Source organism: Fusarium tjaetaba (genome assembly GCF_013396195.1).
Source record: "Fusarium tjaetaba strain NRRL 66243 chromosome Unknown NRRL66243_c0000328, whole genome shotgun sequence".
Classification (NCBI taxonomy): Eukaryota; Fungi; Ascomycota; class Sordariomycetes; order Hypocreales; family Nectriaceae; genus Fusarium; species Fusarium tjaetaba.
Genome location: NW_023501524.1, coordinates 88,346 through 99,154, shown reverse-complemented (window position 1 = coordinate 99,154; position 10,809 = coordinate 88,346). Strand labels below are relative to the sequence as shown.

General features: G+C 48.0%; 4 protein-coding genes across 4 annotated transcripts; 3 read left to right on the top strand and 1 right to left on the bottom strand.

Annotated features, from left to right (window-relative positions):
• Positions 1–333: 333 nt before the first annotated feature.
• On the top strand, positions 334–1,775 carry FTJAE_12267 (uncharacterized protein; the record flags this gene model as incomplete). Its single annotated transcript, XM_037345295.1, has 2 exons — positions 334–406; positions 493–1,775. 2 exons carry the CDS (start codon positions 334–336, stop codon positions 1,773–1,775), a joined length of 1,356 nt encoding a protein of 451 aa, XP_037200724.1.
• A 1,025-nt stretch (positions 1,776–2,800) lies between these two features.
• FTJAE_12266 (uncharacterized protein) lies at positions 2,801–3,689 on the top strand (the record flags this gene model as incomplete). Its single annotated transcript, XM_037345294.1, has 2 exons — positions 2,801–3,457; positions 3,516–3,689. 2 exons carry the CDS (start codon positions 2,801–2,803, stop codon positions 3,687–3,689), a joined length of 831 nt encoding a protein of 276 aa, XP_037200723.1.
• A 461-nt stretch (positions 3,690–4,150) lies between these two features.
• FTJAE_12265 (RUVB) lies at positions 4,151–5,681 on the bottom strand (the record flags this gene model as incomplete). Its single annotated transcript, XM_037345293.1, has 3 exons — positions 4,151–5,336; positions 5,387–5,613; positions 5,673–5,681. 3 exons carry the CDS (start codon positions 5,679–5,681, stop codon positions 4,151–4,153), a joined length of 1,422 nt encoding a protein of 473 aa, XP_037200722.1.
• Positions 5,682–7,587: 1,906 nt separating this feature from the next.
• FTJAE_12264 (uncharacterized protein) lies at positions 7,588–9,939 on the top strand (the record flags this gene model as incomplete). Its single annotated transcript, XM_037345292.1, has 1 exon — positions 7,588–9,939. The coding sequence occupies one exon, from the start codon at positions 7,588–7,590 to the stop codon at positions 9,937–9,939; it is 2,352 nt and encodes a 783-aa protein (XP_037200721.1).
• Positions 9,940–10,809: the final 870 nt, after the last annotated feature.

Here is a 10,809-nt window from a genome sequence, read left to right as displayed (position 1 = left end):
TCCTGAATACCGGCCAGATACAACAGTTTGCTTCTTTGCGCTTCACTTGAAGCGAATCGAAATTTGCCCAGGCGTACTCACTTGCCATCAACCTGGTGGGCTTGAACTGCCATCTGCTAGACAGGCAGAACATAGCTTGATATTGTCCTGATCGCTTGATGTCGAACGAAAAAGCACAACATTCTAGAAATATTACCATTTACACCCTCGAGTCGAGATACACCCGCCAGATATTTTCAGTCCTTCAAATCACCAAAAATTATACATCTACTGTGGCTCACTTGCAGCGCAGCGCTAGCTTTCCAGAAACCCCATATTACAAAAGACGCATCCATGCTCGCCGTACAGCACGCTCCGAGGATGGGTTCGTCGCAGCCGCCCTCAGACCCTTTTATGCTTTTTGGCTGTAAGTGAACCACTCGCCGAGATCCTTATCCTTCGCATCATATCCACCAATACAAGGAGCAGTCCGCTAATCTCTAATCCGAACAGATTCATTCGACTCTGATCAAGATCCTCCGATCAACGATCCGCCGGCGCCTGCACCTGGAGCTCCTCTCTTGACAGATACCGACCAGAGTATGCTAACGAATTTCTTCAACGATTTCCATGCCAACCAATACAATATGCCCTCCTTCGGGGAGGGGCTTAATTTCAGCGAAGATTGGCTAGGTCTTCCTCCGCAATTCATGGGAACCACTACTTCATTCGGTCAGCAGCCAGGATCTTCACTTGGCGAGCCGGCCCAAGGACTCTCCCATAGTCTGAACGAGTTCCATGGCATGGCACCATTGGGCTCCCATATGATGCCCCCACCACCACCTCCTCCTTCCCATTTACAACATCAGACTGAGCATCGACACACTCCCGATGATGTTCTGAACGCGGCGGCCACTCTGCTTCAAAACGGCCCAAATCAGCGCCAGAATTCCAACGGAATTGATACTTCGGTACAGAGGCACCCAATAGGACCTCCAGTAGGCCACCTACGACACCAACCTATAGAAGAATTCCAGGAAGACCATCGACGTAGCGTTGCAGCAAGCGAGCAAGAACATTACCCGGACTGGATGATGGGATCCCATGAGAAGCGCCAGCATCGAGCACCGCCTGCCGAATATCAGTGGGGTTCTGATGCCAACTTCAACCGCATTCAAGGCTATACTCCCAACTCGGAGAAAGAAACCGCCGAGTCCTTGACGAAGGAACAACTCAAAGTTCTTGAATGTTTCGAACCTAGTAAAAGTGCCGATAACACGCGACCCAGCAGCCCACTTCATACCAAGGGGTCGCTCCCTCATAGCAGATTGACTGAGCTCACGAAAGTGCAAGAAGCTGATACGCCCCCGCGTAAGAGGCGGAAGAGCAGAAATAACAAGGATACTCCAGATGAAGAGGCGCAAGAAGAGACAGTCACGCCGAAGCCTGTGCGGAGGCGGAAACCCAAAGTAGAACGTGCAGGTTCCATCACTTCGGCTGTTGCAGATGACGTTGCTGGGGGCAAACGTCGCAAGTCCGCAGCAAACAATAGCAAAGTGTCGAGAGAGAATCTTTCAGAAGAACAGAAGCGCGAGAACCACATAAAGAGTGAACAAAAACGGCGCACTCTGATTAAAGAAGGGTTTGACGACTTGTGTGATCTTGTCCCTGGCCTGCGCGGAGGCGGTTTCAGTAAGAGTACTATGCTCGCGATGGCAGCGGAATGGCTGGAGGATCTACTGAAAGGAAATGAGGCACTGGCTGCTCAACTTGCTGCGCTAGAAGGGCGCATCTGAACCCCCTTTCTCAATCGAGTGCGATGCGTGCCATGTATCGGTGTATAGACATGCGATTTGGTCGGTGTTTGTTTTCTATTAGGACAAAAGGGATTGGAAGACCGTCCCCCGGTGCGTATAGGAGTTCATGGGAGGAAAATACACTCTCTACGGATAGAGAGATGGTTTCAAGGAGCTGGACGTCATAGCTTACTGGCGTGGTTGAATACCCAATGGAAGTAGCAAGAGGTGGTAATAACGAAATACGAACGAGAGAAGATGTAGAGAAACTAGTCTCTATCTCTACATCATGAGCCCATGAGACGAGGCGGTTGGAGAAGGTACATTACACGAGAAACACGAGAATGAAATAAAGAAGCCATACCAGCCTAGAGAGATGATCGCTTGTTGAGTGACATTGGCCAAGATGACCACCTAGGCCTACCACGTGTCGTATCAGGGAATTGATGAGTACTATGGAAACAAGGGGTTCAGGGATCAAGATGACAGAGTACATATTGAACAGGGTTGCACACCTGAAGCGAGTCAAGGTGATCTTGTTATTGGCTAATAGTCTGCGGAAACTTGGCATTGTTCCATCGTTAACGAGCTCTCACTGCAGGCTGTTAAAGTCGTCTATGTAAGCTCTAGGAGGAAGATGATGGCCTTGATATTGGTTCACAAGTTTAGGAGGGATTGTTTGATCACTCTGGAGAATTATAAAAGGTTTCAATCAGATGAAAGCTTGAGAATGACTGGCTGTAACTGGTAGACGGGGAGCTGCATATGGCTGCAGGAAGCTGAGCGCAATTTTGAGAAGGTTTTTGAAGAACACGGAGGATCGAGGATCGAGGATTTGTTACGGATTGAGTGAAGGATTTCTTGGTCTTACTTATTTGGGATGTATATCAGGTAGTATATATAGTCGAGTGTCTCTGTAGTCCAAGAACATTTACAGGCGTGTGCTTTGCTATTCTATCTTGCTTTTGTCAACTACAGAACATACCTATCTTGACGCGAGCTCTACATCAGGGCGCGTCACGAACATGCAGTTCTCGATTTCTCTTCTCAGTGGCCTCGCCCTCTTGAGTTCCAGCTCTGCCTCAACTACTACTGGGCCTGAAGACCATGTTCCTTACTACTCGCGCGATGCTGAGCCAACTTGTATAACTCCAGGCATCGTCCCCAACATCACGGGCTCTCAGATCCGCAACGTTGGAGTTGTTCTATTCCAGGCTCTCGACATGATCGATGTCTTCGGTCCTCTAGATCCTCTCCAGATCCTCTCGCTCAGCGTCCAACAACTCAATCTTCACCTCATCGCTGAGACGCTTGAACCTGTTAGCACAGCCCCGTTGGTTATGAACAAGTTCAACTCGAGCTTCTTCCCAACAATCCCCCCAACCAATACATTCAACGACGACCTGGATCTTGATCTGCTTATTGTTCCTGGTGGCCCTGGTGCGAGGAACCCGAATCTCAAGGCTGTCACGGATTACATTGCAAAGATGTATCCCAAGGTCAAGATATTGATGACTATCTGCACTGGCGCCGGCGTTGCAGCTAGATCGGGTGTTCTGGATGAGCATTTAGCAACGACTAACAAGAATGCTTGGGCGACTATGAAGGAAATGGGTCCTAGAGTGAACTGGGTATCTCCCGCTCGTTATGTTATCGATGGCAAAGTCTGGTCTTCCTCAGGCGTAAGTCGCTGATCACCCCCTGAATCTGTCGATGTTTCTAATCCGATACTCTTCTTAGGTCACTTCTGGACTGGATCTCATATTTGCCTTTATCAGTACTTTCTGGGGTACAGAACAGTCCGAACGCATTGCTAGTATTGTTGAGCATGTTCCTCGTGTTGCGACTGATGACCCCTTCTCAAAGCACTTTAATATTACGCCCACTGATGCTCAGCCCTGCCCAAAGATTTGAAAGGGCCTCCAAGCCCGTGAATGATACTGGGAGAGTAGGGTGATGTTTGTGGCATGACTTCAGGTATATAGTTTTTTTATAGCAACCGCTCCAACATTAGGCTTGTTACTAGTATCACATACTCAGCACAAGCCTCATGTTTTCTTCAGTATGATATTTGTAGCACAATTGCCAGTTATAGTACTCGCAGCAGAAACCTCGTATCTCAGGACTTCTCACTGTTCACCACAAGATCTGAATTCAACTAAGCATCTGGAAATATCCTCTCTGAAACGAGATGTCATCACTGGTCCGCTGGGAGTAGAGAGAGAGTAAAACTATTTTTTGAGTGCTCTTTGAAGATTTTTGTATTATCCCATTCTACGCCCAAATCACTATGATACAGATGTCCATCTCACTTCAGGTCTACCATCTTCACAACCCAATACCCTTTTAACGCCAGGCTGTGCTCGCCATTATAATTAACTAAGATCCATTTTCTCATCGCCATTGCTGGCCGCTCCGCCTACTGCGAAGTCGACTGCACCTGTGTTGCCGATCAGGCGCTTCTCTGACTCAGCCACGAACTTGACGCTGCGGGCGGGATCATAAAAGAGCTGGAAGCTACGTTGCACATCACCGACTTCGACTTGCTTGGCTTTTCTCTTGGCAGAAACAAGTTGCGAGGTGCTGATGAGGTTACTGGCGTATCGGAGACCTGCCTCCTGGCCGATCTTTGTGAGAAGGGCGAGAGCATCGGGATGCACATCGATCTCCTCTTCTTGGGCTCGGATGGACAGGATCTGCTTGATCTCCTCAGGGTTGTATGCGTGTGTGTTGATAATAACGACTCGGTCCAAGAAGTCGAGAGGCAGTCCGTGAGGGCTGCGGTAGTCAGTGCCGCGGATGCGGGAGTTGCCTCGGTTGCTGGCCATGATGACCACAGGAGCAAGGTCGTCCTCGAGAGCTCGGTTGATGTATGAAAAGCACTCGATATCGAGCATATGCACTTCATCAATGAACAAGACGCCAGGAACAATCTCGGCCTTGCCCTCTTCCTTCCACTCGCCGACCTTTGTGTTAATCTGGTCTCGGATCTCGCTCCGGATCTCGCCAGTATCGCCAGAGAAGAGCGCAAGGAAGCCCTGGGTTCTTGAGTTGATTACATCGATCTCGTGTAGTGTGACGGTGTGAACAACCTCCTTTCGCTTTTGGAGCTCTCCATCGGGGCACTGGAGGAACTTGGTATCGACACCCATGGCATCATAGTCGCGAGATCGGGCATACGATCGGCCGAGTTTGGTGATCTTTCCAGAAGACTTGTCTATCGAGATAATATCGCCTGCCATGACGCGCTCCTTGGTCATGGCGTCGATCATCTTGCTACCCATATCGTAGACTGCCTCCATGTCGGTGGTCTTGATGGTTAGCTTTCCCTGCTTTGCGCTCCCAGTAACACTGCGGTCGATCTGGATCTCAACAACTTCTCCCTCCATGATTTCGCTCTCCTCCTTTATCCGGACACCGATGGACTTTCGGAAGGCTTGGGTCAGGGCTTCGGTCTTGGACATTTCGAGTGAAAAGATTTCTGATGAGGCAAGTGTTGTGAAGGGAACATCGGGGCCTAGAGACTGAGCCATACCCATGGCGATGGCAGTCTTTCCTGTGCTTCATATGTGTCAATGCGCGCAGCACGATAATGGCGATTATGAGCATACCTAGGAGGTCCAGCAATGAGAACCGCACGGCCAGCAATCTTTCCATCCTTGATCATCTGCAAGATGACAGCAGCGGCCTTTCGCGCCTTCTCCTGTCCAACGAGACCTTGAGAAGCAGCTCGAGGCTCAAGGGTTGTTGCATCCACACCAAGGCCTCGAATGTGGGAGTGTGCTGCGATCAGGTTCAGACCTCGAAGGTCTTTGGACTCTGACACGGTCATCACAGGCTGTGGAAATGTACTGTTAGCGATTGGTTGCGCGCAAGGTATGAGCAGATTCTACTTACGGCAGCCATCTTGTCGCGTGTTATGCGCGAGTGTAATGTAAGCGATCGTTATGGAATTGAGTTGTAAGGCAACGGCTTTGATGAAGAAAGCTTGAAGAGCAGGGCTGGGAGCTAGATCGCGACAGCTGCACGGCACGAGCCTGCGCATAACTTTCGAGCAAAAAATTGTTAGTACGCGGCTATCGCTTAGCGCTTAAGGGTGACTGTTAGCGCTTAGCGCCATGTGCTGGGTACGCACCGCCACATTAGTGATCCACTCTTGTGAAATCAATCCATGTGACTCCACAACTCGGTACAGCGCTGCATGGACGCGATTACACGCGAGTACCTACCTGAGACTTGAGAGATCCATTCAGCTCCAGCTGCTGGAGCAACTAACCCAACAAGGTTATACATATCATCTCCTCGAGTCCGTACCCAAGGTAGGCTTCCACTAGGAGTCAGTTGGTTAAGTCATCTAATATATAATTATTTGTAGATGCTAAATACATTACCTAGATAACTTGCCCCTATGCCGTCCTCGTTTTATGCTGTCCTCTCCCGTATGACGAGAATAGAGGATGCTTCCCCTCCACTTTATAGAGACTAAAATCATTAGTGTCAATTATCTGGGCAACCACCTATCATCGGACCAACCGCTATTCTTTCTTAGATGAGTCTAGACTCTGATCGCTTAGGCCGTGATTCAGCGAGGATTAGGGGTCTATTATACTTAACAACTGAGCTGCCCCAAATAAACTACCTAGGTTACCTAGGTATTTGATGAAATTCATCTGCAACCACCTAACTACCTATATCATATGATGATAATCCACACGAACTGAACTCCACACTGCGTAGCCCTGGTCCAGGTGTAACGGATACCTTATTAGTTAGTTTGGTCCTTTTTTTCCAGATCTTTTCTTGGTTTTCCTTTCTCTTCATGAACCGGCTAACTACCTTACCTTAACATCCGTGCTCCCGCTCTTGTGTCGCCTCGCATTGCTTTTTCCCTCTTCTCTCTTCTTCTATCCTCGTTCGTTCAATGCACACGCTTCGCTTTGCTTTTCCTCTCCTTCCCCTCTCTCACTCCTTTTGTTCTCTCTTCAACCCGAGGCTCTCTAACTCTCCTTTGTTTTCTTAGTAGGCGTTGCCGCACTCTCTCTAGGTACTCACACACCCAACCGATTCATCGACGCGATTGCCTCCCGCCTCACTCAACTATTTGTCCGATCACCACCCAACTCAGTACCTATTTGGTCTTGTGTCCCATTGGTACAAAGTGCATTGGTACAAAGTGCATTGGTACAAAGTGCTACCTACTTAGCGCAGTCCTTATTCGGTCCCCTTAATTCCTCCGGTCGCATACAGTCCTCATCGATACCCTCTCACCCTCCTCCTTGGGCCACCTTCGATTCGCATCCAACGGCGCGCACGGCATTCGTCCTTTCTTGAACACTTTATTCATCATTTCGACGGATGCTCAAGGCTCCATTTCACTACCGGAGCCGCAATGGCTGGTAGAGACGATCGATACGGTCGCCGACCAGCCGGTAGCTCCCCCTCAGAGTTATTCCCCGACCGCCTCTCACACCGCCGAGATGAATCGTCTCATTCCAGAGATGCAGACTATGATCGGGGGAGGGGCGGTGGGAAGGGGGGAGCGTTGCCTTACAGTAAATACAGTAAACAACCACTGGAAAGATCTTATTCCAGGAGGTCAACGAATGCTAGTGATCGCGGTAAGAGCACAAGTCTTGAGAAAGTACATGACCAGAGTATCGCTGACATACACCATTTAGGTTCAATATCGACCGCTACAGCCGAGCCACGCGCCACGAGACTTGAAGGCCTGCCACATGTAATAGACCTGCTCGGCCATGCAGCCTATCTACGCATGCAGCACAACCAAGCTGATAGCAGGCTTAAGAAAATAATGCATGACTGGAAAAAGTCGACTACTAAAAATTTTGATTATCCTTCTGTTGACGAGTTGCAACGTCAGGCTACCCAAAAATGCGAGACCGAAAAGAACCATTTTAAGCAGAAACTCAAAGAGTTGCACCCAACGCTTTATGATACTTTCGATTCGTTGTTGAAGCAATACGTGCAAGATCAGGTTTCCATAGGATCCAACACCCAAGAAGGAGCAATTTCTTCTCCGACAAAGTTCCAGAACTCCCCATCAGAGCTGCAACAATCACTGGAACCCCACCAGCCAACGAAGGCATGGATGGAAGATTACTTACAGACTGAGCTGAACAGGTTCAAAACCTCTTTGCCAGTCGCTCAGGGGCCAGATAATAGCGAGATCCAGAAACTGGTCGACAGCCTCGAGTTCGAGAAGAAGAAAACCCAACTTCTGGAAAATAAAGTCGAAGAAGGCCGACAGCAACACCAATTGTTGGAGGAGAAGTTCAGCCGGCTCGAGCAGAAGCTCGATGGCGTCAGCACCACAATGGAAGAAAAGATAGCCGCCAACAAGGGCCAGCCTGCTACCTCTACAACGACTTCTGAGCATAACCAGCTCAAGACAACAGTTGAAATGCAGGGACGCACCATAAACTTTATCAAAAGTCAGTGTGATCCCATAAAGATGCAGAAGCTCCAGCAAGACACAGGAGACCTTGCAGACAGGCTCGCGAAAGGCATCAAGGCTGCCAAGTCGCACCATGAGCAGAATTCTGCTCTCATTGAAAAGCAGGGAGAAAAGCATAAATCCTTAGAATACGACATATCATCCTTACAAACTGCCTCTCGGAATCAGGATGTCAAGCAAAAATCCCTTGAAAAGGACATAACATTGCTGCGAAGCACGTCTGATAACCAGGGCGCAAAGCAAGCTTTCTTAGAAAAGGAAATGCTGTCCTTGCAAAACACCTCTGAAAGTCAAGGGGCAAAACAAATGTCCTTTGAAAAAGATATTTCGCTTTTACAAAGCACATGTCAAAGCCAGGGAGAACAGCAAAAGACCATAGATGGTATCGTTTCCGGCATAAAATCAGCTGTAGAGAGTCTCTCACAAAAGGGGGAATCTTTAGCTGAAGCTATCACTTCTCTGCGATCATCCGTGGAACAAATACAAGAGACCCAGGGGTCTCAGGAGGCACGCTTGTCAACGCTTACCTCTCTAAAGCCTTTGACTAAGCAAGTTAAGGAACAGCAAAAGAAGGCCAACATTCTGCAGCAGAGCGTCGACGCTCTACGGGCCAGTGCCGCCGACTGGTCATTGCAAGGCTTCCAAGACCTGAAGGCAAAAGTCCAGGGGTACCCGCCTGCAGGTGAAATTCGACAGCTTCTTGTTGAATTCCCCTCTCTTGTGGACACCAAGCGGCTGCTTGCCAAATACCCGCCTCATGGTGATCTCGAGCGGTTACTTAAAGAAATGCCACCTCCTGGTGACATAAAGCGTCTCCTGGATGAAACTCCATCTGCTACGGATATAAAACTCCGTCTTGAAGAACTACCACCGAGTGAGGAGCTTAACCAACTAGTTAGAGACTTGCCAAAGTTAAGGGAATCCATGTCGGAAGTCACTGCACGGTCTTCCAAACACCCTACGCCCACACCTACTCCTGCATTCATGACGAAGGACATGACGTTGCAACTGATCACTCCCAAGATGGATAGACTGGAAGATGCCTTAAAACGACGTTGTACGGAGATGATCCAGATATCCTCTGGGTTAGTTGCCGAGACTATTGACCAGGCAAATGCCCGTACATTGAAGTCAGAGGAAGCTATCCAGGCACTTGATGGACGCGTAACAGGTTTGAAACGAAGCGTGGATGAGAACAAGAAGGAATTCGATGCGCATGTCACAACGTCGAGGCGAAATACGGATGAAACCAAGAAGTTGGGCCAGCAAATCGAAGAGTTGGAGCGGTCCGTCGGCGAAAATAAAACAGAAATGTATGAGATGGAAAACGACACAGCAAAACGCCTTGAGGAAGAGAGCACTGAACTTAAGTCATTGAAGGGTATGGTTGCTGTGATGACCCAGGACGTTGAAAAGGTGCGCAAGGACTCGAGGACTGGGATCGATGATATCCAGTTCCAGCTAGTCCAGATGACAGACTGGGCGAAGAACTTCAGCTCTAAGCAATGGCATGACAGTGTCGCTCAACAAATCGCTGCTTATGTGCCAGCTCAGTTTGCGGGACAATTGGATAGCCTGGCTACCAGGGTCAGCCATCTTGAGACCCGAAGTCGCGATTCGCCAGAGGTCTCGAGCAAGAGACGCAAAGGAGCTAATGGCAGCCCTCTGGTTGTTAACGGCCTCCATTGAGCAAAGACTTGGCTTAGAGGAGTTGTATGGAACATGTTGGTCAGTTGAACACTTTTGTCTGTATAACTGATTTCTCGTACGGGCTGGGTCTTGATTAGAGAAACAGGGTGTTACTTTTGGCATCAATTGAAATATGTGGAGGAGAGAGGCAACGGTGGCAAGGCAGCATTATACCCTTACGGATCCGGCGTTTTATGCATTGTTGTCAGGAGAAAATACATCCGTGATTTCACTTATAGTTTAATATCGGCTTTCGTGAACCTCAATGTCGCTATGTTAACAAGAATATCTCGAACTTGAATCTATGTATTAAGATAAGTATCTACTATATACATTCGATACATAAAGTATATATTTTACTGTTAAAATATATAATAAAGTTAAATATAAGAAAAAAATAAAATTATATTATTAAATCTTATTAGATAGATTATATATATTATAGCTATTTATATAAAATGCATTCATTCTAAAATTATTATCTTTACTATATATCTTTAGCCACACTTTATATATTGCTGGATTTTACTCCGTACTACTGACATGATAATGGTCTGTACGGTAATGTTAATGAATGCTTATCCTATAAGCGCCTGCAACTAGAAGAACAGGGCTCAGGAACAGGCCATAACTAAGACATAAACAAAACTGCTTCAATATCAGCCACAAAAACCTAAAACATGAGGGGAAGGGATTAGAGTAGCCACAAATAGAAGGGGAGAATGGATCAAGTGCAGTCAACAGGTTTAAGAGCAGAATATGAAACTGTCAAGTGACGGACGGGACGGACGGGAATGAAGCCCACCTACTAACGTTAGGTTAGCAGCTACTGCTAGATGGGAGGGATACATGTACAACAGAGCAAGGCTA